Here is a 27068-nt window from a genome sequence, read left to right as displayed (position 1 = left end):
ATATTCCACATCAAACCTGGAACTCAAAAGCGTTCCACAGATCCACCACACCTAACATCTTTAAATCTTCTGCTTACAGCTAGTGAAGACATGGAAGTGGAAGTGGTCGGTTCCTACCTGAACAGACACATGATCCCCATGTCAGAAGTGTAAGTTTACCACAATAAAACAAACCGTACGTAAACAATACCAAGATTCTGTTTTATTAACGACGGCTGATTAGCGTGACGCTCTGATCCCTCCAGTCCAGGCGCCAGACTGCAGGACAACATGCTGCCCCTGAGTCCGAAAGCTTTCGGAGAGCTCCAGCACATGAACAAAAACAACGGGATGGAGGAACTGGTAACATGTCGTTATAGTCATATCTGCAGACCTACACTCCTAGGAGAGCCATGACTAACACACGCTCCTTCGACACGTGTGCAGTACGAACCGCTTCGTTTCACCTGCACCAGGCATGTTCACAGTCTGTGTGCAGTGCCTCGACCAGCCAGCAGAGGTCGTAATCGCAGCAGTTATAAGAAATCCCGACAGCATAATTCTGCTAAACACATTTTTGTCCATGCAGCAGAGCTGAGATTCGAACTTGCGGTGCCACCCATGTGCCCGGCACCGACACGTAACTAAATACTAATAATGTTTGCGATTAATAAATTATTTTATCTAGCACGGTCTATATATAATCCATGTAGGACCTATATGTTACGACAGTGTATACAACTAGGCCTGTACTTTGTAATGGATGTCCTATTTAAATGGGCACATAAAAATGACCAGCTTTTATTTATAATCACTGTGCAGAAATGTGGAGGTGTTAAATATTATATTATATTAATATTAAATATTATATTGTGACTGAAGTTTTTAGCACATTTAATAAAAATACTGGCATATATGGCATTTAGCAGACATTTTTATCCAAAGCGACACCAAAACGTTGAGAATTCAGGTCTTTCACCATCTACCGTACATAATATTGTAAAAAGATTCAGGGAATCTGGAGAAATCTCAGTATGTGTTGGGCAGGGCCAAAAACCACTGTTAAACACTGTTACAGATGCACGACCTTTAAGCCTCAAGTACAGCTCGGGAAAATGGTTTTCACTTAGCACAGGCCGCCGCTGCTTCCTTTGCAAACAATTTGTGCAAATTTTTGCAAATTTTTTAAAAACACTGACATGATTGGCATTTAGCAACGACTTTTATCCAAAGCGACTTGAGGATTAAGGCACATAAATGGCAACCGATTACTAGTCCAGTGTCTTAACGGCTGCGCTTTCACTGCCTGAAAACCTACAATAAACTTATGAAAGAGTTAAACTTGTATATTATAGCCAAGCATAGTAGCTCATTACTGCTAAGATCTAAGCTCCAAGGATTCAGGGTTCGAATATAGGTGGTGCTATTGGCATGGACATACTTGCCTAAGTGCACCCTCAATTCCAAGCCTGGATAGAAATAGGGGGGTTACGTCAAGAAGGGCATCCGGCGTCTGGTATGAGGACCAGATCTGCTGTGGCGACACCGAAATATGGGAACGTCTGAATGAAACTATTTTTGGACAAAGACGTACACTTTAATACTTTAGTTACAGTAAAAGAACAGATGGGAAACATTAATAAAAATCCAGGATCCCTTATAGATCCACAAGTTTGACTCATGTTTTGTTTTTGTTTTATTCTAGTGTGACGTTGGGCCAAACTAACTCTCATCATCCACACTGATCTGAGAACCACACCAGCAAACCTTTCATCATCCATCAGCCTTACAGGAGACTTCAGAATCAAACGTTCCTCTTTATCATTCATCATTCATCTGCCTTAAACCTCGAACCGTGGATCCTGAGCGTCAGGATGGTGGTGGTGGAGATTAACATTTTCATTCATGTAAAGGACATTTTTTTAGGGATGGGGGGGGGGGGGGGGGGGGTGAAGGTTGAAATGTGATGTCTATGTTATAAACATTGCACAAGTAATTGCAAAATGTATTGACATGCAGCTCCGCACCCGGACGAACGTTATAGGAGAAGAAATGCTTACGCTGGATGATAATAATAATAATTATAGCTTTATTTAATATCGTACATCAGAATGATACTGCATGTTTATTTGTTACACGACACGTTTGCACACGTACACAGTCACACCGAAATGTCAAATCTAAACCACTTACGAAACGTTTCTGCTAAGCTATTAAGGTTTTTGTGCTACAAGTTTTGTCCTGCGCTCGCTGTTCAACATGAGTAAATTATTTCTGACTCTGTGTCTGCTTCAGTGTTCGTTCTTTTGGACAAGAACTGCAAGAATTTGTACATCACATGAGTAAAATAAAGACATGAACTTGTTGCCAGGAGTTTTCAGGTTCCACATAAAGGACTCCTGGGCCTCCTTGTTTCTACACTCACTGTCCATGTTATCAGCTCCACTTACCATATAGAAGCACTTTGTAGTTCTACAATTACTGACTGTAGTCCATCTGTTTCTCTACATGGTCAGGACCACCACAGAGCAGGTATTATTTAGGTGGTGGATGATTCTCAGCACTGCAGTGACACTGACATGGTGGTGGTGTGTTAGTGTGTGTTGTGCTGGTATGAGTGGATCAGACACAGCAGCGCTGCTGGAGTTTTTAAACACCTCACCGTCACTGCTGAACTGAGAATAGTCCACCAACCAAATATATCCAGCCGACAGCGCCCCGTGGGCAGCGTCCTGTGACCACTGATGAAGATGAGCGACTCAAACAGCAGCAATAGATGAGCGATCGTCTCTGACTTTACATCTACGAGGTGGACCGACTAGGTAGGAGTGTCTAATAGAGTGGACAGTGAGTGGACGCGGTGTTTAAAAACTCCAGCAGCGCTGCTGTGTCTGATCCACTCATACCAGCACAACACACACTAACACACCACCACCATGTCAGTGTCACTGCAGTGCTGAGAATCATCCACCACCTAAATAATACCTGCTCTGTGGTGGTCCTGACCATTGAAGAAAAGCATGTAGAGAAACAGATGGACTACAGTCAGTAATTGTAGAACTACAAAGTGCTTCTATATGGTAAGTGGAGCTGATAAAATGGACAGCGAGTGTAGAAACAAGGAGGTGGTTTTAATGTTATGGCTGATCAGTGTATATTATATTTACATTTGTATTTCCTTACACAATAACATTTATTACATTCTATTATAGTTTGCTTGTGCTATCGGTCTGAAAGAACGTGGCCTCATAAACCCGAGACCTTTTACATCCAGCCGAGAGCACAGCTGTACATTAAAGCCAAGCTCTTATTATCCAATTAGGAGGGTCACGGGGGAGGGCGGGGGCTATCCCAGCTTTTCAATGGGCGCAAGGCACACAGTAACACCCTGGACGGGGCGCCAGTCCATCGCAAGGCACACACACACACACACACACACACACATTCACCTATAGAGCAATTCAGTGTCTCCAGTTAACCTGACTGCATGTTTCTGGACTGTGGGAGGAAACCGGAGCACCCACAGGAAACCCACACAGACACGGGGAGAACATGCAAACTCCGCACAGAAAGGACCCGGACCGCCCCCCGCCTGGGGATCGAACCCAGGACCTTCTTGCTGTGAGGCTCACCTTATTATTATTACTTAAAGTTTTGGCATTTAGCAGATGCTTTTTATCCAAAGTGACTTACAATTATGACTGAACATAATCTTGAGCAATTAAGGGTTAAAGGCTTTGCTCAGGGGTCCAACAGCGGCATATTGGCGGTGGTGGGGCTTGACCCGTCCAGCACCTTAACCACTGAGCTCACTTAGAAATGATCTTTTCCAAACAACTGAAATTGTTGTGAAACAGACAGTTTGACGCCCATTTGTTGAATAAACTTGTCAGTTTGTGCTAAGCATCTACGTTGACAGCTAAACCCTGCCTGTTTGTGGACTCACATCGGGCTGCATTCTGAACTAATTCTCTAAACTATTCCAACCTTTGCACTTTAAACATGATATACTATTAATCTAAAAGCCATTCGGGGGGTTTTCACAAGATCTGGCATCGCACTGCCTTTTAGTTATGAAGAAGCAGCCAATTGGGTAGCACTGTCGCCTCACAGCGAGAAGGCCCTGGGTTCGATTCCCAGGTAAAGAGGTCCGGGTCCTTTCTGTGTCGTGTTTGCATGTTCTCCCCGTGTCTGTCTGTGTGGGTTTCCACCAGGTGCTCCGGTTTCCTCCCACAGTCCAAAGACTAAAGACGGACCGGCGACCTGTCCGGGGTGTTTCCGGCCTCGTGCTCAGTGAATTGTACCCACCGTGACCCTGACCAGGATACAGTCCTAATATGAGTTGCCGTCTGTCTGTCCTGGGGCGGAATCTTCCGTTCAACATCACCACAAACGTTTCTATCATCTCGCCCGTCGTCCTTCAGACCCCTGAGACATAAATACTCGCTCCTGAGTCCAGTCTGTTCGTCCTTCTTTGGGACGTACCTGCATAGTTCTGCAGCAGCTCGTCACTCTCAGGTGAACGTTAAGGTGCAGGTCATGTTATCGCTTCTAATGATTAGATTTGGGCAGTGAGAACGCTTCATACTACTCCAAACTTAAACACACTCCAGAACAAAAACACAAAAAATAGGCGGAGTATTTTTTGAGGTGCAATAATTATAACAGAACGACTGTGTATTAGGGCCACTGTTTTATTTTTTACTATACAAGATACAGAAGAAAGCATTTTAGCTTATGCTAAGTTCACACTACACGCCTGATCGGCGACAGGGGGTCACACACTACACCATCTACCACCGGGAGGAATCGCAGACGAGTCTGTCCGGTCTCCCAAACTACGTTTTGTCACGTAAACACACGCGAGAAGTGACGACGGGTTTAATGACACCACGTCCAAAAATGCACGTCAACAATAAGCGAGCGATCAAAGTCGTCTGTGCGCTGACGTGCAGCGTAAAAGCAGGAAGGAAAAATAAATGAATCTCTGTAGTGAGTTGGAGGTAAATAAATACTTTTGTAATGCAGCGTGGGTATGATGGTTTAGCGTGGACGATAAGTCACAAATACTGTGAAGCTTGTGTGTGTGCCGGTGTATTCTGATAGAAACTATATCACGCCCCTGTCCCACATATTTACGCTCCTCCCCCCGGGTTTCCCTTCTGTATTTTGCGCTCATGACAATTACAACCTGCTCGCAACACCTTTCACACTACAGGATTTCGGCGACAGGTCCAGATATTTAACATGCTAGATATTTTTCTTGAGTCTGCGAGCGCTCAGCGAGACGCTCGGATCGAGTCGTTAAATGGTTCACACGTAGTGATCAAGAGCGAATGCCGAGTTGCCCCCTGAGCTGGCACATCTAGCAGAGACCTGTCGGCGAGCGAAAATCAATCACAACCAGTGCTTCAACAAAAGCTTCTGGTTCTTTCTTCTGAGCAAAAAAAAGTGGCCCTAATGCGCCTTCATAAAACTGCAGAATAAACTCGCTAATTTTATCTACCTGGCTAATATGGAGTGATCTTGTCTCCTAAGTGTTCATTAAACTTCATTAAAATTCACTTTTATCATCTCTGCTCTGCTGTATTTAAAGTAAAATACTGCTGGAGGTCAGCAGGGGGTGTTTAGAAAGAGATTCGATTTCTGAATCAATTTCGCCGTGTGGAATCGGCACTGAATCGTTTGAGTCGATTCGCTTATTAACGCTTGGGATCAAAGAATCGACTCTCCTGACTGAACCGGTGCCTTATGAGACGCTGAAACTAAATGATCAGATTTAATTCTTTAATTTTAAGTCTCTTTAAGTCTGTTTTATAAGAAGGGGGGCGATTTTTTAAAAATAATTAAAATAAATAAGTGAAAGTACATTTACATTAAGTTTTACAACAACAAAACATCCTCATTTTCAGCTTTTCTTTTTTAATTAAAAGAATTAAATTAAAAATTTAATTAAAATTTTTTACCCAATTCAGTTTTTGCAAGTTGTGCACCACTCAAACAAGTAGAACCAAGGCTGTCACACACCCTCAGACACACACAGACCGCTTCTTTTCACCTGCTAGGGGCACGGCCTTACAGATCGCACTGCCATCCGTGATCAGCCGCCCTCTGTGCAGATGCTTCGAGTGGTCAGCCAGTCGTGTGCCTGTCTGGGTGTCCGGCTGTCTGATAGCAAAGGCTAGATTAGAACCCGAGAGCTCCCAAACACGTCAATTTTAAGTGATTTATAAGTTAAAACGTTCCTGTTCATCTATTAATGCCATCCGGTCCAGACAGGAGATAAAAATTAGATTAAAATCATTTTTTTATATTTAGTTTTTGAGGTTTTGATGTAAATCTATTAAACAGCATCACTGCTCATGTGCTTTACACCACAACAGCACAATAAACGATGTTCACCTACATGTACGTACACACACCGCACGCCACGGCTCACCAAGCAACCATGAAAAACAAAAGATTAAATAAAATAATAAATCAAATCCACTTAATGCATCTACAAACCGATCAGCACATCCACACATTCACTCCACCACTGACCACGCCCAGCAGTCTGTCGGCAGTAAGAGAGAGAGCGTGAGACTGTGAGAGCGCCCTCTGCTGGTGAGGCGTTTATGTGTCCAGCATGCCGTCCAGGTTCTTGGTGGCGGCGTCCTCCTTGTTGACAGAACTTTTCTCCAGAGGATCGTAGTTCTCATGAGACTCTCGCAGAAGCGTCACCACCTCATGGTGTCCAAAAAGAACTGCTTCATCCAGAGGGGTGTTTCCCCACCTGAATAAATACAGCAACGGTTACATCGGTGTTTCTGCCTGTGTGGTCATCAACCAAATAAACACCTGATTACATTTATAAACACCTGATTACATTTATAAACACCTGAATAAATCAATAAATAAATGCCTGATTAAAACACCTAATTAAACAAATAAACACCTGAATAAACATCTAATTAGCTGATTGAACTTATAAACAACTGAACAAACTAATAAACATATAAACACCTGATTCATTTATAAACACCTGATTCACCAATAAACACCTGATTAAACCAAATAAACACCTGATTCATTTATAAACACCTGATTAAACTTATAAATACCTGAATAAACCAAATAAACACCTGATTATTGGTTTAATCAGGTGTTTATAGATTTAATCAGGTGTTTATTTGGTTTATTCAGGTATTTATAAGTTTAATCAGGTGTTTATAAATGAATCAGGTGTTTATTGGTTTAATCAGGTGTTTATCAATTTAAACACCTGATTCATTTATAAACACCTGATTAAACTTATAAATACCTGAATAAACCAAATAAACACCTGATTAAACTTATAAATACCTGAATAAACCAATAAACACCTGATTCATTTATAAACACCTGATTGAACTAATAAACACCTGATAAAATGTATAAACACATAATTAACTAATAAACACCAGATAAAGCAATAACTAATATTTACCTAACTTATACTTATAAACACCTCATTAACTAAAACACTTATAAACACATAATTACACTTACAGTATGAACACCTTATTGAACATAATCAAATAAACACCAATTAAACAAATAAACACCCACTTAAACATATAAACACTTGATTAAACAGTGAACAGTGATCTCAGACAGTGCAGGTATACTTAAACACTAGTGTGAGCAGTATCGTACCTGTCCCTGGGAACTGGATTCACCTTACAGGCTTCCAACAGAAACTGAACCACGTCCACATGTCCTGTAATCACACACAGAGTCTGCTTATATAATAAACACCCAACACATGCATGTTAGTGTATACAGACTAAACACTAACTAATGTATAAATGCAGAAACGAACTAAAGCACCTTCAGCAGCCGCCACATGTAGAGAAGTTCTGGAGTCGTAGTCCCTCTGCTCCATGTCCATGGAGGACAGTGCGAACCTGGACACAGGACACACGGACATCATGACTGGACGGTTCAAACTATTAATCACAACCTAAATATACACCGTGAGTCAAAAAACAATCAGCGAGTGTGAATAAGAGCAGAACTAGGAGTATCTGTCTTAGATCTTTGATAAACACCTGAATAAGCTTGGAAACACATGATTAATCTAAGAGACAACAAAATAAAAGAATAAACACCTATAAAATGAATAAACATTTGATTAACTAATAAACATGGGATAAACCAATAAATGCTTAATTCACTTATGAACACCTGATTCAACTAATAAACACCTGATTTAACTAATAAACACCTGATAATAAACACCTGATAATAAACACCTGGTAAAACTATCAAACACCTGATAATAAACACCTGGTTAAACTATCAAACACCTGATAATAAACACCTGGTTAAACTATCAAACACCTGATTTAACTAATAAACACCTGATAATAAACACCTGGTTAAACTATCAAACACTTGATTTAACTAATAAACACCTGATAATAAACACCTGGTTAAACTATCAAACACCTGATTTAACTAATAAACACCTGATAATAAACACCTGGTTAAACTATCAAACACTTGATTTAACTAATAAACACCTGGTAATAAACACCTGGTAAAACTATCAAACACCTGATAATAAACACCTGATTTAACTAATAAACACCTGATAATAAACACCTGGTTAAACTACCAAACACCTGATTTAACTAATAAACACCTGATTTAACTAATAAACACCTGATAATAAACACCTGGTAAAACAATCAAGCACCTGGTTAAACTATCAAACACCTGATTTAACTAATAAACACCTGATAATAAACACCTGGTTAAACTATCAAACACCTGATTTAACTAATAAACACCTGATTTAACTAATAAACACCTGATAATAAACACCTGATAATAAACACCTGGTAAAACTATCAAACACCTGATTTAACTAATAAACACCTGATTTAACTAATAAACACCTGATAATAAACACCTGGTAAAACTATCAAAGACCTGATTTAACTAATAAACACCTGGTTAAACTATCAAACACCTGATAATAAACACCTGATTTAACTAATAAACACCCGATAATAAACACCTGGTTAAACTATTAAACACCTGATTTAACTAATAAACACCTGATAATAAACACCTGATAATAAACACCTGGTTAAACTATTAAACACCTGATTTAACTAATAAACACCTGGTTAAACTATCAAACACCCGATAATAAACACCTGGTTAAACTATCAAACACCTGATTTAACTAATAAACACCTGATTCAATGTATAAACACTCGATTCAACAATCAACACCTGATTCAACTTTTAACATACACATTTGAATAAACTTTTAAACACGTAATTAAACAAATAGTTAGAATGTTTAACCGGTAATACGAAGGCCTGTAGATGGCGCACTAGAGACGTATTTATATATGATATAGTTCTTTTTACACAGATATTAGAGGGACCGGGTGAAACTCTGTTTATCCCAGGAGGGGGAGTGATGTGTCCCCTCTGCCCCCCTCTGGACTGAATTATTAATTATTCATCATAATTTGGTGCTGCAACAGTGAAAGAATTTTGCCAGACTTTTGGATACCGAGGTCCCTCATCAACGAATGTAAATAAGAACTAATTCTTATTTATTGATTCTGGTGCGTAAAAGCTCCAAAACCCGCAGACGCGCTTGGCAGGATGTCGAGATAAATATAACCATAACGCTATAACGGTAGCAGGTGCAGTGGAGAGGTTCGCGCCTCCTCCGTACCTCCTGAGCGCCGACACGTCCCCGGTGTAGGCGGCGAAGAGGAGGTTGATGACAGACTTCACCTGTATGGAGAAGACAGAGAGACACAGTAGAAAAACAGGGTGCACCCAAACCTAGAGCCAAAATAAACCATCACTGATATATACCATTACTGACTGTATCCACCATAACCAGGAACGAGGAGACGATGAACCAATCAGAGGTGTCAGCAAATTACCTAACAGGCCAAATTTGTTTGTTTGATTGAGTTGTTAAAATAAACTTTCTCCTCCCATCTAGTCATATCCGATTCCCCGATTGTATTTCACCTCTACTGCTGCAGACCTCCGCCCCTGACCGAGGAGGGCCATAACTACCGCCGCTTCTTTTCACCTGCACCAGACGGGCTCATATAGAGATCCATATCACACATGGAGAGTCATGCACCGATCTCCATTATTCCCCGTCTCTGTGCAGCACCTCAATCAGCCTGCAGACCCCAGATCTCAGAACCCAAGCACACCTTCACAGATTTACTAATCAAATCCATTTACAGTCTGTTTATCCTAACATTGGTCTAATTTCTTTTTGTATTTTTACCACTTGGTGGGTCTTGGTGAGCTGGGACAGGATGCCAATACATCAGAGGGCGTCTGCCTTTGTTCCCCATAAATAGCCAATCACGTCTGTAAGTAGACACCAGACCTGACCAGCCAATGGAACCGCTGGGGTTTCGGGCCCTGGATAAGTCATCTGAGTGCCCTGCTGGCCTAAATATTTTCTAATTATATTCTAATTATTTTCTAAATATTTTCTAATTATATTCTAATTATTTTCTAAATATTTTCAATTATATTCTAAATTTTTTGAAATTATTTTCTAATTATATTCTAAATATTTTCTAATTATGTTCTAATTATATTCTAAATATTTTCTAATTATATTCTAATTATTTTCTAATCATATTGTAAATATTTTCTTATTATTTTCAAATTACGTTCTAAATATATTTTTTTATTTTCTAATTATATTCTAAATATTTTCTAATTATATTCTAATTAATTTTTAATTATTTTCTTATTATATTCTAATCCTTAATACAGTACTGTACAGACAGTGAAGGAACAGACAGAGCCTAACACACTTATTTTGCTCTTTTTTAGTAGCTGCTGCCATGTTATTATTTTAATTCACTAATTTAAAAACACAAATAAAATGAAAAACACCAAATTAAAGGAAATTAGTGTTGGAGCACAAAGCTGCCAGCAGGCGGCGCCACGGGTTCACCGTTTAATTAAAACGTTCTACCGTCCATGTCAATGTACAAAACGGCCGCACAGGGACTAAATCCCCTTACTGACCCCCTTTCCCTACTTTTACCTAATCATCACAGTTTCCTCGCCACATTAACCACACCCCATACTGACCAAGGACCATAATAATAATAATAATAATAATAATAATAAATAATAATAATAATATAATAGGGCAGATGGAACACCTTTATTAATCATATTTACAGATGCACGTGTGCAGTGCTATGAAATATTTGTTTTCACGTATCCCAACTTGTTTGGAAGCTTCGGTCAGACTACTATACAGTTGGGCGGCACGGTGGCTCGGTGTGTAGCACTGTCGCCTCACAGCAAGAAGGTCCTGGGTTCGATCCCCAGGTGGGGCGCTCCGGGTCCTTTCTGTGTGGAGTTTGCATGTTCTCCCCGTGTCTGTGTGGGTTTCCTCCGGGTGCTCTGGTTTCCTCCCACAGTCCAAAGACATGCAAGTGAATTGGAGATACAAAATTGTCCACGACTGTGTTTGATATTAAACTTGTGAACTGATGAATCTTGTGTAATGAGTAACGACCGTTCCTGTCATGAATGTAACCAAAGTGTAAAACATGACGTTAAAATCCTAATAAACAAACAAACTGTACAGTGATAATGGAGCTAAGAGGGTTTGGCCTCTGGGCACACTCACATTAGTGCCAAGGACTTGAAACACAGTTCCAAAAACATACCAGGCTCAACACACGCCCTCGTACGACTCATCTGTAGAACAGGAAAGCACACGTTCCACTGGAAACTGGAACACATAGAGAACCACGCCCGGAGATTTTGGAGAGCTACCAAGATTTCTCTTCGATGGGGAATGGAGCGCACCGCTCAGCAGCTCCGTCAGTAAGAGTGCAGGAAAATAAAACTGAACAAAACATTTTATTATAGCGAGCTGCAGCGTCCCAAATCACGTACAATCTAGTCTGATCTAAGTGGAGATATTTTTGAGACACAGCCCACCAGTCATGCAGTGTGCTAGCAGGGCCTCGGTAGCTTGGTTGTTTACCTAACGCACTCGTGGTTAGAAGGTCGCTGTGTGGCATTGTGGTAAGAGACCTCAGTTCCAGGGGTTCGAATCCAGAGCTGGGCTCACAAATACAGAAGGCGAGTGGCTTTACATGAACCTAGCCATTGTTGTGGGTGGGGCACGTATCAGTGCACCCTCTGTGCCGGTCCCAAGCCCGGATAAACAGGAGGGTTGTAAAAACTGTGTGATGTGATCATTCACCCAGCCAATCATGTCCATGTAGACGCCCGACCGGTGGATAGCACTGCGCCTACCGTATCGATCACAGTTGTAATTCTAAGTCAAAATTTTAAACGCCCTACATGTAAATAATTCAGCATGATTTTTCTTTAACCTGTTCCACTTACATACAATATGTGACCAAAAGTATTCAGACGCCTGACCGCGAGCTTGTCGGACGCCCCGTTTCAAAATCAAACGCTAATAAAATAGAGCGACGTGCGTGATCTTCTCAGATGTACACCAGCCGCTCTTTTGAGACGGGGAGCGTATGGGAATTTGTGCCCATTCACTTGTAAGGCTGGGCACTGACATTGGTTGGTGTTCCGGTTCATCCCAGAGCTGTTGAGCGGGGCTGAGGGCTCTGTGCAGGACATTGGAGCTCCTTCATGCTGGAACATGCTGGTTCTTATGAGGACCTTCCCTAAACTGTTGCTGCAAATTTGAAAGCATTTCATAATACTTTCCTTTATATGGCAGATTTATTGCACCTGTTGCGGCTGAAACACGCGAGTTCGGTAGCCACGACGGGCGTCCTGATACTTTTGTCCATATAGTTTACATTTTACGTCGTAAATATTTGACTTGTGTGTAAAATCAACGATCAGAAGAAGCCAAAAATGAAACAGGATGAAATAAAAAGAAAGAAACAAATGAGATGGATTCACACAACATTTATTAAAATGATAAAAATGTGAATTTACAGCAAATTAAAAGCAAATAAAAATAAAAACAGAAACAGAAAGCAGTGATAAATGTAAGAGCAGCGCTAGCACGTTGATATAAATACTTTTGGTGTAAGCCGGACGTTCATCATGCCTGGAACCGTCCCGTCAGTAACGGGGTCGTTTGAATCCCCTCGTTTACGCACTCGACGGACAGACGCACGAGAACCCGCCCAGTTCAGTTTAAAATAAAATACGAATAAAATGACACATCCCAAAAAAGTTCAACACTCATGCTTAAGACAGACGGTCAAAACAAGCGACACACACACAGAAGTAACACAAGGGTAACACACGAGGGTAACACACGGGGGTAACACACGGGGGTAACACTTTCCACACCGGCCTGCACGGCCGCGCTTCATTTACTGTCGCGAGAAAGCAGCAGCTTTTATTTATTTGTAAATAAACAAATTTTTTGTTTCACGTTCTCGAATCTTCCTCCAAATCTGATCACCTGACCGCATTTCATTGTATGGAGATCCGAATCGTGCACGGAGAGGCACGCACCGATCCCCATTATCCCTCGTCTCTGTGCAGTACCATCAGGTAACTGCAGCAGTAATGAGGAACCCCCTCAAGCATCCTCAGCCAATCGATTTCCGTGCAGGCGCCTAGACGGCCGTTAGCACGGCCACCCGAGCGTCGAACCGACTCCTTAATCTGCGGGTTTATGGTTAAATCCTTTTCCGCTTTACCGCCGTCCTGGAAAGATGCTGCTTTCTTACAACAGTAATAATTCACAGTTAAAGGCTCAATCAGGAATTACTTCTCAAACAAGGTCCTTAAAGAAAAACAAACGAACAAAAGAAAACAAAATGTAATAAAATAAAAATCGGATCAGATCAGTAGCGCGTCCTTGAGCCGATCTGCTGCTCCGCGGTTCCTGATTGGGGCTTTAAGACGTGATAGTGAAATGGTGAATGACATGTCATGTAACAGAAGCACTAAGCTAAGCAGCGCAGGATCAATGTTCTGGAAAGAACCGCGTCCCTGCGACTCTGAACCGGCCGCTGAATGTTTTCTTTGGCCTGTAGCAGCTGTGGGCGAGCGGAATCTACCACTGCGCCACCCAAACGCCCCAAATATTTATGTGTTATATATTTATATATGAATATAGTTGATGATCACTTCACTTGACTGGTCTGTTGCTGGTTCTCGTATATTTAAAGTCCCAAATAAATAAAATCTCACTTGGCTCAGTCACACTTTCTCTGTTTTTTATTATAATTGTATAATTTGAATGGCTTAGTAAAAGCAAATTAAATTGATGGTGCTGTTGAATCGAGCGCGGCCCTCAGCTCACCATGTACCGAGAAAATAGGAAATGGTCATTTTTTATTTAAGTAACGTAATTCTTTCTGAAATAGGGAAGTTCTACAGAAAGAATTAGGATTAGTTATGATGAGCAGTATTTATGCCAGGACTAACTGCTGCGCCACCTAAACACCCCTTATCACTTTTTATTTTTATGAATATATATGAATATAGTTTTTGTACACTTTAAAAAAAAAAAAACTGCTCACACTTGACTCGCTGATGCTCGTTCTTGTACATTTGAAGTACAATTTACTATTTAAATAACAAATCTGGCTCTAGTCTGTCAAGCTTCCTCAATTTTTCATTAAAACTGTATAAAGCACTTCGGTCCAGTCGATGTACGATAATCGACGATGTTCCGTAAAGGTTTACAGCGCAGATCTAATCATGTATAGAGCCAAATTTGACAGTAAACGTTCTTACATCATTCAGCCAAACATCGAGCAACAACAATCATTCTGAAATAACATCTGAAACGACAGTAAAATTATATTATTTATTTATTATGTATTTATTTGGATTTTAATGCCATATTTAACACGTATGTGTCATTTTATGGCAAAAGAGGTATAATGTTTCTGTCTGCTTATCTTCTCTTGTCTGTGTAGTTTAATTATATTATTAGTATTATATTAGTATTATATTATATTTTCTCCCAATTTATCGTAGTCAATCTGTCTTCCTCTGCTGGTGGATCCCTGATTGCGGTCGAAGTGGGTATATTGCTGCTCACGCCTCCGACGACCCGCACGCAGCCCTTAACGGACTAACTCTTTTCGCCCATGCGCTCTGCACAGGCACCGCTATATCTGCCAATCAGTCCGGTCATCCCACCCTGGCAGAGACGTGTCTGCTGCAGGCACTGCCAATTGTGCCCACTAGATGGCGCCCAGTCGACCGGCAGCAGAGCCGAGACTCGAACCGGGGAGTTCAGAAACCTGGCATTGGTGTGGTAGCGGAATATCCAATGCACACTGTTCCGTTCCCATTAATGTTCAACTGAACGTGTGGAATGATGTGGAGATTTTGCATCGTGCTCCAGCACGAGGGGAAGAATCGTATAATAAAAGCACTAACGTCGCCAGGAAAACTTAAATACAGCGACTGCTTTGTTATTTATCGATTAATTTATGTTTAATAGCACTTAGAACGAACTGTGTTCATCCTACGGCTTACTAATGACGCTCGGTTATCAGGGAATTAAAAGAGAGACAAAATTTGCATCCCTGGTTCTCGTTCATCTTTTCCGCCCTTTTATTGCAAATGATCTCGTGCAACATATTCATTAAAATCATCTTTCGCTTTGGTTTCCTGCCTCGTAACACGAACAGAAGCGGCGCGGGATTGAAAACATCCGCCCCAAAAAACAAACAAATACACAAAAATATAATATAAAGTCTTCCGCTAGAAAAATCACCGGCGTGATAAACAGCAGGCAAAAAGAAATACAAGTCAAATGAAAACAAATAAATAAGCCACACGGGCCCTCATACAACACCGCACCCCGCCCGCTTTTCTTCCCGCTTCCAGGCGACGCCGGCGGGTTTAGCTGCGCTCGCCGGCGCTATCCATCCTATAGACTACGGTGGTGGAACTGTCCTGGTTGGACTCGGTGGGCGAGACCTCTGTCCACAGACAGTCTTTGAGAGCGAGCTCTTGCTGAAGGCTCTCGTAATCCAGCGGTCCGAAGCTGTGCTGCTGTGTCGAGCAACACGGAGAACATGTTAGTATGAGGTCGCCTCCAGAGGGCGCTGCATATCTGTTTATACTGTATTATCATTCATCAGCTAGTTAACCAAACCCCCCCCAAAACCTGAAGTCTGTGAAGGGTGTGTCTGAAAACCTCGAGATCTCTCTACCCATGATCCTACACTCCCGAGAAGAGGGCGTGTCTAAAATCTTAGATTCCCTAAAACGCTCCTACTGGGGCGCCTTAATTCTGAGTGACGATCCGACTGAAGGCGGCTCACGAGGTTTTCACACGGACCCTGTAGTGTTAGTCACCCCGAATGACCCCGTATGGCCAAATGTATGTGGACGCCGCGTCTAATTATACAGTTCAGGTGTGTAAAAGCACCGCTTTATCCTGGTCAGGGTTGCTGTGGGTCTGATTCACTGGGTAAAACATGGGAAACACCCCGGACAGACCCTGGAGACTTTAGTATCTCCACAGACACAGGGAGAACATGCAAATTCCACGCAGAAAGGACCCGGACCGCCCCACCTGGGAATGGAACCCAGATGATCGATTTAGAGGAACTTCAGCAACCCTGACATGAGCGGCTTTGGGACGAATCGGAACGTCGACCGATTACGAGCCGGGCCTCGGTGCCGGACCTCAGTGCCGGACAGCTCGGCTGTTACGATACTAGTTATGATTCGAGATGCTGTCGTTGGGCCCCTGAGCGAGGCCCTTAACGTCCACATACTTTTAGCCACGACGTGCGTCAAGATCAAAAGCGTTCGAGTTAGTACGAAGAAAAAAAAATAAAATAAATAAAACCACTCGATCGTATTTACAGAAACGTCCACCTCGCCCTGCAGGATCAGCGCCGCCCAATTTAGTCATATCCAATTCCCTCTACTGCTGCAGACCTCCGCTCCTGACTACATTTACATTACTGGTATTTAGCAGCTGCATTTATCCAAAGTGACTTGCAATACTGTGACAGTGTACAGTCTGAGCTCAAGGGCCCAACAGTGGCAACCTGGCAGTGGTGGGACTTGAACCAACAAACTTTTGATTACTGGTCCAGTACCTTAACCACTAGGCCTTCTCGGACACGTGCGCTTCTTGTCACCTACATGACATAGGTTCTAATGGAGATCCGTATCGCGCACGGAGAGTCACACACCCGTCTCTGTGGAGCTCCATCGATCAGCCAGTAGAGGGCGTAACCGCAGCAGTTATGAGGAATCCGTACAGCCTCCCTCCCTTGGACATGCCAATTATTGTCTGTATAGGCGCCCGGATGGCCGATAGCCGAGATTTGAACCTGCACTGTATGGTTCCGCCTTTAGAGCGTTCAATTTAGATGATTTATAGCCTATATATTTAAATATATATTTATATATTTTCATGTACAGTACAACGAATTTCGGTCTTCGCATATCCCAGCTTGTTTGAGAGCTGGGGTCAGAGCCCAGGCGTCATACGGCGCCCCTGGAGCACAGAGGGTTAAGGGCCTTGCTCGAGGGCCCAACAGTGGCTGCTTGCTCAAGGGCCCTTTCAGCTGATAGGCTACCACTGTCCCATTTAGGTGATACACGGCAGAACCGCTTGTCGCTGGTCGTGTTATTGTTTCCTATAGAGTTTGTGCACATTTACTGCTTTGACGTTCGGTTTTTACCGCTTGCCGCTGAACTTAAAGTTTAACTGAAGAAGCCTGAACCTGACTCGCTGTTCCACAAAACCCTGAACTGTAATGGACTAGCTCTGCTCATGATGGGTTTTTTTCCTCCCTGCTATGTTAGCTACTCACAGATCAGATAGTTTTTGCGGATCAGCTGAGCTTTCTAAGTTAAAATGTACGAAATAATTGCCATAATTTTATTTTAAATGTCCTGGTCAGGCTGGCGGTGGGTCCGGTTTCACCAGGAAACAATGGACAGAGCATCAATCAATCCATCATCCATCACAGAGCTTTGGCCACCGCAACCGCCCAGACACAGCCAATCATGTCTGTGCGGTCACCCAGCTGGACGACAGCACCGCTCCGATTCGAACCCGGGTTTCAGCGGTGGTGGGCTGGCGTGATAGATCTTCATGCCACTTGATCGCTCAATTAGTAAGACATATATTTTATATATACATTACTATCGACGGGTCGGGCAGCTACACAGACATGATTGACTATGTCTGATTGGCGTCCTGCACCGGACCCACTGCAGCTCTGACCGGTCAGGAAGCTTTTCTTGGATATATTGGTAAAGACAGACATGGACTGCTGACATCACATCTGGTCATCGTACCCATGTGTGTTTTTTTTAGCGTAAACATGAATGAAAAAGCTTTAGCTAATTGTTATAGGTCATAAAATAGAATAAAGGGCTGCAGTGCTTCGGCAGGTCCCACTGAGCAGCCGTTAGCTGTTAGAAACCGTGTAGCGTTAGCAGCTTTAACCCTTTTGACTAGCGTAGCAGCACAACCCCCTAGCGAGAGAGAGAGAGAGAGAGACCCGTAGCCAGAGTGAGAATTATCCGAAGAGAGAAAGTTCCTCTGCCTCCAGGGTTAAAACGAGCGTGGAGTGCATCGGTCACTCATACAAAACGCTGTGCAGGGCATTGACGGGGCATGGGGACATGGCTAGGTGGAGAGCACTCACCCGCTGGTCGCCACCCTCACGCCTGGGGTCCAGCTTCCTAGCGAAGTGTCGCAGGTTGTCGTAGTTGTGGAAGTTAAAGAGAGACACCAGATCCTGAGCAGAAGAAAAAACACGTGAAGCTGCTAGTCCGCCGATCCGCCAGCGCTGGTCATTAGCAGTGAGCTCTGTGTGTGTGTGTGTGTGTGTGCGCACCAGTTTACCTACCGTACAAAACTGTATACCACGAACACTGTTGCCCAGTTTATCCAGTGGAGGAGACCAGCACATGACTCCCATTACGTTGGGCACCACCAGCAGGATGCCACCCGCCACGCCAGACTTGGCCGGCAGTCCCACCTAGAACAGACGATCACACTTAGATCTTTCACTAATCTGACCCAGGGGTGCTGTTCTAGCAAAGGGCCTTCCCTAAACTGATGCCCCAATGCTAAGGGCATGATTAGCAGAATGTATGATTTATTATTATTATTATTATTATTAATAATGATCAAAATAATAACACAGCTTTAGACAGTAATACTACTAATGATAATAATAATAATAAATAATAACAAATAATAAAAAAATTATAATAATAACAAATAATAATAATAAATATCACAGCTTTAGATAATAATAAAAATAATAATATTAATGAAAACAATAGTAATAAATATTAATAATAATAGTAATAAAAATAATTATAATAATGAAAATAACACAAATAATTAAAAACACAAATAATAATAATAATAAAAAATATATAATAATTAATAATAACAATAACACAAATAATAATGATAATAATAATAAAAATAAGAATAATAATAAAATCAAATAAAAATAATAATATTCATAATAATCATGATAATAAAAATAATAAAAAATTATAACAATTATAATAAAAAGAGCACAGCTCTAGATAATGATAAAAATAATAATAGAACAGCTCCAGATAATAATAATAGCATCGCTCTAGATTATAAAAAAGCTCCTCTCTAATTATTAATAATAATAATTAAAGTAATGATAATAAAACAGCTATAGATAATAATATAAATGAGAATAGCAGAGCAGTAGATAACAATAAAAAAAACAAAAATAATAGCAGCGCTGAGATAATAATAATGATACTAATAGTACTAATAATAATAGAACAGCTCTATATAATAATAATAATAATAATAATAATAATAATAATACACTGAGACTCCCCAGATCTCAGCAGTGCCACCTGAGCGCTCTTACTAAAAAGAGTGTATTTTCTAAAATCAGGTGAAGGTGTGTGTGTGTATGTTGAGAGAGTCAATCAAGGACATAAAAACAAACCATATAAGGGAAAGTGGACACGGTAAACTACACTGTGCTAATGTGAGAACAGGTGTGTGTGTGTGTGTGTGTGTGTGTGTGTGTGTGTGTCTCACGTGGAAGGCGAACTGGCCGGAGAAGTCGTACATGCCGCAGGAGTGCATGAGGCTCAGCGTGTTCCGTACGGACTCGGGACTCAGCACGCGCTCGCCTGTGATTGGACAGAAGCCGCCGTTGGCCAGGGTGGCGGCCATGACGCTGGCGCTCTCGCAGGTCACCTCGATGGAGCATAACTGCGCGCGCGCGCGCACACACACACACACACACACACACACACACACACACACACACACACACACACACACACACACAACCAAAAATAACCTCAGTAACGTGACACTAAGAAGCTCTGGGCACTCAAACATTTATAGACCACATGGTAAACAGCAGAGGGTGCCACGCCCAGCTGAGCCATAACCGGGTAAATAATAACAATAACAACCTGACACGCCCAGCGCCAAACAGACCAATAACAATTATTATATTATTATTATATTATAAATAAAAAATGATACTGAGCAGCAGATACAGAACGCTTAATACTGCAGTTGTAGCCTAGTGATTAAGGTACTGGACTAGTAATTAAAAGGTCACTGGTTCAAGCCCCTCCACTGCCAGGTTGGCACTGTTGGGCCCTTGAGCAGGGGCCTTAACCCTCAATGTATGAAAGCATGGTGGCGCGGTTCTCACCTGGAAGTAGAAGTCTAGGATGGAGGTCATGTCTGTGCCCTCAGGAAAACACTGTGCACGGACATAAACACAATTAGCACCGGCATTTACTCATAAACGTACAGAATCATCAATCTAACCGCTCGTGTGCTGCTTTATATTTAAATTATATCTATCCTATAGATTCACATGGGTTCAGAGTTTGCGATATTTTCTTTATCACGCTGATCTGCACCTCTGCACTTCTAACTATAGGGTAGGGTCAGCAGGTTCCTGTAAGCTTGTTCCTTGTTTCTACACTCACTGTCCATGTTATCAAATAATACCTGCTCTGTGGGGGTCCTGACCATTAAAGAACAGCATGAACGGGGGTAACAAAGCATGTAAAGAAACAGATGGACTACAGTCAGTAATTGTAGAACTACAAAGTGCTTCTATATGGTAAGTGGAGCTGATAACATGGACAGTGAGTTAGGACCTCAGAACGATCAGATGAACCTCTGATTAATGCCCTCTTCGGCCGGGTCTGTTAGTTTTGGTTGGTACTGTAGAGCGAGACCATGAAGGCTTATAAAAATGAGTAGAATAATCCTAGAATTAATTATAAACACACATCAGAGGTGTGAGGAGACGGAGCAGCAAGTTTAGATCACGTGTTTATAGAAGTGAAGTGTGTTCAGACCTTCTTCTCCTTCAGGTAATAACCGATAGCAAAATTCCTGTCGCCTGATTCCCGCTCAGACTGGAATCTGCCACACACACACACACACACACACACACACACACACACACACACACACACACACACACACACACACACACACACACACACACCATCACTCAGTTACACGTCTGTGTGTGAGACATTACAGCAACTGTACTTTTACTTTCTAATACTAGTAAACAACTGCACTAGTTACATCAGTTATTCCGATTCATGTCACTGCTGCTGCAGGTTTATAGTTTTATTTTTAATATTCAGTTTCTATTTTTATGGTTTATTCATGTTGTTGTTTTGATGTGATAAACGTTTCACCAGATCACATGCACTCACCCCCCACACACACACACACACACACACACACACACACACACACACACACACACACACACAGTTACAGATTCAGTTTATGATCAAAAATCACTGAACCCAAACTGCCCGGTGAGAAACATGAACTTAATAAATACATTGATAAATAAATAAAGGAAAACAAATAAATGTTTAAAAAAATCAAAAAGAATAACCAAGTAATACAAGTATATACACAGTAAATAAAACAAATACATGAAAGAACTAAATAAATAACTAAGAAAAATCAATTAATGAATAAATGAAGAAAATTAATGAATAAATAACTAAATAAATAAACTAAATTAGTAAATAAATAAATAATAAATAGATAAATTACTACATCATTAATAAATAAAAAAACAAATAAAGAAATACATAAATGAAAAACTAAATAAACAAATAACTAAATAAATAACAAAATAATTGAAAAACAAAATAAATAAACAAAAAAATGTAAAAAAAAGAACAAATGAGTAAATAAATAAATATGAACAGTAAATAAAAAAGCAAATAAATAAAAGAATAACTAACTAACTAAATAAATTCAATCAACGAATAACTAAATAAATAATTAAATGAACTAAATGAGTAAGTGAGTCAATGAAGAAATAAATGAACAAACAAATAAATAAAAGAATAAATGAATACATAACTAACTATAATGAAGAACGAAATGAATAAATGTACAAATAAATAATTAAATAACTAATTAACAAAAATAAAAATGGAAAAAACAGAAAAAACACAGAAAAGAAACACTAAATTAATATACAAATAACTAAACGAATAACAAAATAAATCATTAAATAACTAAAAGAATAAATAAATCAACTAAATGAATACGCAAAGAAATTAAAATGTAAATAAAAAAATGAATAACGAAATAAATATATGAATAATTAAATAAATAAATAATTAAATGAATAATTAAATAAATAATTAATGCATAACAAAACAAAAAAATACATGAATAACTAATTGAATAAATAAATAAGTAAACAAATGTTTGACTAAATGAATTAATATGTAAATAAATAAACAGGCATTTTCCTCTGTGTCTAGTCTGCGTATCATGTACCGCCTCATGCAAAAGCTTCACACACTCCTGGAGAAATGCTTTATTTAAGCCCACTGAGAATGAATCAGGGTGGTAACACTTACGTGGCATTGCTGAAACCCACATATTCGTCTCCCGCCATCTTCTTCAGAAAGTTCAGCACCTGTGGAGAGAATATAAACAAAAGATAATCAGCTGCGTGACGATTTTCTGTCTATAATAACAGAAGAGAATCCAGAATAACAGGATTCATGTTGATCACCCAGCGCTCAGACCGGCAGCGATGTGCCGCGACAAAACGTCCGACTGTGGTTCATTTATAATTAGAGCTGCGAATTCTAGGGACAGAAGGTGGAGCCAACGTCAGCAACGATTACGATTACAGCGATGTGGTGATTAACCAATAGGAATCGAGAATCAAGAAGGGGTCAATGGAGCACGCACGCATCCGAGAGAGGGCGTGTACCCTCCTCGTACATCATCGGGGTCTCCGGCACGCCCGATCTGAGGTCAGGTCTAGACGTTCTGTAGACGCTGGCGGTCCGAACGCAGGACGATGGTCGTGTTTCAGTGCTACTCACGTAGTCGAACTTTTCGGCGTTGCTCGCCTTTTGCTGAAAGAGGCGAAAACGACAAATCCATTAATCATTTTACGATACAGAAAATATAAAGTTATACAAACATCTGTGTGAGGAGGTGTCTCTAAGACTATTTATATTTATTTTATAGATATCGTTTAACATAATGCTGTGTTACATAAACACACAAAACAAGAGAAGCATTCCGATAAAAGGTTTCAATACAAATCAAAAAGCATCAGAACAGAACTACGACTCGATATTTGCAGATCCCAAAGCGATAAAAGACGGTCAGGGTGTTATAGTGTTAGACATGATGAGAGCGGGTGCGACAGTAAGATGAACCCTAGTCTACAGGACCGGGGTGCGCCTCAAGATAACGGTTGCGGGCGTTTCCCAAAAGCTTCTTAGTCTCCAAAATTATGAGCGAGTTTTAGCAGCTGAACCATCGATTTACAAACACGTTTTCATTATTATTCCTTAATAGTAAACATGTATTAATTTACTTCAACTAGTGCTACTACACTGGAATAAAATGATTTAATAGCTTAAAAGCAAGGACCTAGTGGGTAGAGCTGTGGGCTATCAATCGAAAGGTCGATAGTTCTAATCCTGGCTCTGCTATGCAACCCTCCAACGTGTGATCGTCACGTTCCTTCACTTCTGTACAGTTCTGTACGGATACTAACCAGGGTCCTTACACAGCCTTGCCCACTTTTTAGTCCTGACTAGTGGTCGATTGAGCCCGATAGATGGCGCCCAGCCGACCGGTTGCAGAGCCGAGATATGAACTCGGGGGTGTCCAGAATCCCAGCGCTGGTGTGCTAGAGGAATTTCCCGCTGCCCCACCCGGGCGCCTGAACCTACAAGGTTTGCTAAATTGGGTGTGTTCGATCTGAGAAACGCTAAAGTATAGCGCGACTTGGCCCTGGGAAACACCGCCCACCTGAAGCTTCGGTTCTGACCGGCGTGTTTACATGCACGACAGATTTCTACACGTAGGAGAAAGTGTGGCGCCGATTCTACGTCGGGTTAAAAGCGTCACGATTACACGGGGCGCCCCGATTGCGGTATGAAGTGTTTCGATGAGGCAAGGAGGGAGGAAATAATGGAAAGGAAGAGATTACCGCCGTCATTGACCTGCTGCTGCAGTCAAAAACCTGATCCCACTGATCCTACGTCTGTAAAATATGCAACAACATAAAGAAAAGAAGCAAACAGAGAAAGCCTTCATCACCATCATCACAACCCACAGCACAGAGGGGAACGTCCCGAGCCTTTACCTGCTACAAAAACGACCCTCTCATGGACAGTTCAGCACACACACACACACACACACTTATGCAAGTACACACACAGACACACACTGAACACAATGGCTCCCATTTATCCCATAAAATACTGTGTAAAAATAGACGGTTCGTTCATTCATTCATTGTCTGTTTGACCACGTGGGTGTGATTCATGGGGCGAAAGGCAGGAAACACCCCGGACAGGTCGGCCAATCACAGGGCTTCGACTACCAATACCACCTTTCCAGACAGCCAATCATGTCACACAAGCTAGAGGTAATAATAATAGCAGTGGTAATAATAACTATAATAATAATAATAACTATAATAATAATAATAATAATAATAATAATAGTAATATTAGTAATATGATAAATAATAATAATAGTAATAATAATAATAATATATAATGAATAATAACAATAATAGTAATTAATAATAATAATAGTAATAATAAAATAATAATAGTAGTAGTAATGATAATGGTAATAATAACAAAAACAATAATATTAATAGTAAAAACAATAATAATAATAATAACTAATAATGATGATAATAATAATAATAATAGTAATAAAAATCATAATTAATAATGATAATAATTAATAATGATGACAATAATAATAGTAATAATAATAATAATAATAATAGTAAATTATAATAAATAGTAATAATTATAATAATAATAGTAATAATTATAATAATAATAATAATACTAAATAATAATTAATAATGATGATACTATTACTAATAACAGTAATAATAATTAATAGTAACAAAAGTAATAATAATATTAATATTAATAACAATAATAAATAATAATGATAATAATAATGAATAATGACGATAATAATAATAGTAATAATAATAACAATAATAATTAATAATAATAATAATAATAATAATGATGATGACAGTAGTAATAATAATAATAATAATATTACAGTGGGTAAAATAAATTGTTCATACAACAGCTGGGTTGTTTTTTTATGTTATTTCAATCTGTTGCATTCTCTGTGCCCATAATAGAGCTAGTTAGATTAAGAACAATAAAACTGTGCCACAAACATCACAATGAAAAGTGTTTGTGTGGCTTAGAAAGCAAATCTGATTTAGTGGCGTAATTTTTCAATCTTTCTTGAGCGTATTTACGTCTCAGGGACACAACACACACACACACACACACACACATAAATGCATCAACATTATTAAGTAATGAGGGCCAAGGTGTGTGTGTGTGTGTGTGTGTGTGAACGCGCAAAACAAAATAAGCAACATGAATCAATTGAGCAGACACACATGGACATGGACACACACATGGACACACACGAAGAGGTGAGTTTCAGGTGAGTGAAGCTTGAGTGCAGCGAGGACCCACACGGCTTCAGTAAATAAAATATAAAACAAAACAAACGTGTTGAATTCACTCGTTTCATGATGATCTGAGGGAAAAACTTCCTGTTTTAGGATGAAGAAATAAAAGAAATGGAAACATGCTGGGGAAGGGCAGTGTGAGTGTTTCTGGAATAATCAACTTTCTGCTTGCTCCACTGATCAGTGAAATATTTTCACTCTTTTATTTTCATGTTTTAAGAGGTTGAAGTAAAATCTGTTTAATTAGCTGTTAATAATATTCAAAACGATCCGGCGCTGACATTTACTATTTTATTTCTGCATTTTTGGTGTGGTCAATTTCTCTTCCGCTGCTGGGGGATCCCTGATTGCAGGTGAGGTGGGTATATTGGCGGTCATGCCCCCTCCGACCCGCATGCAGTCCTTAGCGGAACCCTTTTTCACCCATGCATTCTGCACAGGCGCCTCTCTATCTGCTAATCAGGTTCCTTACACAGCGTTTAAAGACCCCAACCACATAGTCCGGCCACCCCGCCCTGCAGGCACTGCCAATTATGCCCGCTAGAGGGCGCCCAGCCGACCGGTGGCAAGAGTCTCAAACCGAGGGGTTCAGAATCTCTGCGCCAGATTCACTGCTGTAGTATTTAAGTGCTTATATCATTAGGCCTGTCTGTCTTGACCAGGGTTGTGGTGGGTCTATTTTCCCTGGAACGACTGAAGCCTGAAGCTGATTAATGGTGTTAAATGAACAGATCGTTTAAAATCATCACCAACAACCGAGAGCGGCGCTAGTGTGGGTTCATACAGATAATCGGAGTCTCATAACTAATAAAAATAGTGGCGATCTGGTCCCACTGTGGTTCACAGGGTGTGACGTGAAGACTCCACGAGGGGGCGCTCGCGTACACGTTCATTTTGTGTTTATGAGGGTTAAGATCTGCTCGTCAATCTACAGTATAACAACCATGCTAATGTCGTCGGGAAAAGCTCTAATACAGCGACTGCTTTGATATTTATTGATCAGCATGTTTAATAGCGCTTGTATCAGCTGTAGAACTGATCGCTCGC

The 27068-nt window shown here is 40.6% G+C and overlaps 2 protein-coding genes across 7 annotated transcripts in view; one reads left to right on the top strand and one right to left on the bottom strand.

Annotated features, from left to right (window-relative positions):
• Positions 1-1902, top strand: part of LOC134324528 (signal transducer and activator of transcription 1-like) — a 30093-nt gene extending 28191 nt beyond the window's left edge. For 2 of the 3 annotated variants that reach the window (XM_063006404.1, XM_063006403.1), the window contains exons 22-24: positions 80-149; positions 246-342; positions 1685-1902. In XM_063006404.1, coding sequence (XP_062862474.1) covers positions 80-149; positions 246-342; positions 1685-1705 — 188 coding nt within the window. In that variant the 3' untranslated portion in view covers positions 1706-1902. Of the gene's footprint in view, positions 1-79; positions 150-245; positions 343-1684 lie in introns of those variants that run through there. The other variant, XM_063006405.1, reaches the window with a different exon arrangement.
• A 4479-nt stretch (positions 1903-6381) lies between these two features.
• Positions 6382-27068, bottom strand: part of glsb (glutaminase b) — a 46930-nt gene continuing 26243 nt past the window's right edge. For 2 of the 4 annotated variants that reach the window (XM_063006399.1, XM_063006402.1), the window contains exons 8-18: positions 23359-23391; positions 22882-22940; positions 21331-21397; positions 20670-20720; positions 20036-20212; positions 18837-18968; positions 18633-18725; positions 9704-9765; positions 7831-7907; positions 7657-7720; positions 6382-6754 (exon numbers count right to left, since the gene is read on the bottom strand). In XM_063006399.1, coding sequence (XP_062862469.1) covers positions 6595-6754; positions 7657-7720; positions 7831-7907; positions 9704-9765; positions 18633-18725; positions 18837-18968; positions 20036-20212; positions 20670-20720; positions 21331-21397; positions 22882-22940; positions 23359-23391 — 975 coding nt within the window. In that variant the 3' untranslated portion in view covers positions 6382-6594. Of the gene's footprint in view, positions 6755-7656; positions 7721-7830; positions 7908-9703; positions 9766-12921; positions 16006-18632; positions 18726-18836; positions 18969-20035; positions 20213-20669; positions 20721-21330; positions 21398-22881; positions 22941-23358; positions 23392-27068 lie in introns of those variants that run through there. The other 2 variants (XM_063006400.1, XM_063006401.1) reach the window with 2 other exon arrangements.

This window comes from Trichomycterus rosablanca, chromosome 12 (genome assembly GCF_030014385.1).
Source record: "Trichomycterus rosablanca isolate fTriRos1 chromosome 12, fTriRos1.hap1, whole genome shotgun sequence".
In the NCBI taxonomy this organism is placed as follows: domain Eukaryota; kingdom Metazoa; phylum Chordata; class Actinopteri; order Siluriformes; family Trichomycteridae; genus Trichomycterus; species Trichomycterus rosablanca.
The sequence above is the reverse complement of the archived record's forward strand: the minus strand, read 5'-3'. Positions and strand labels throughout refer to the sequence as shown.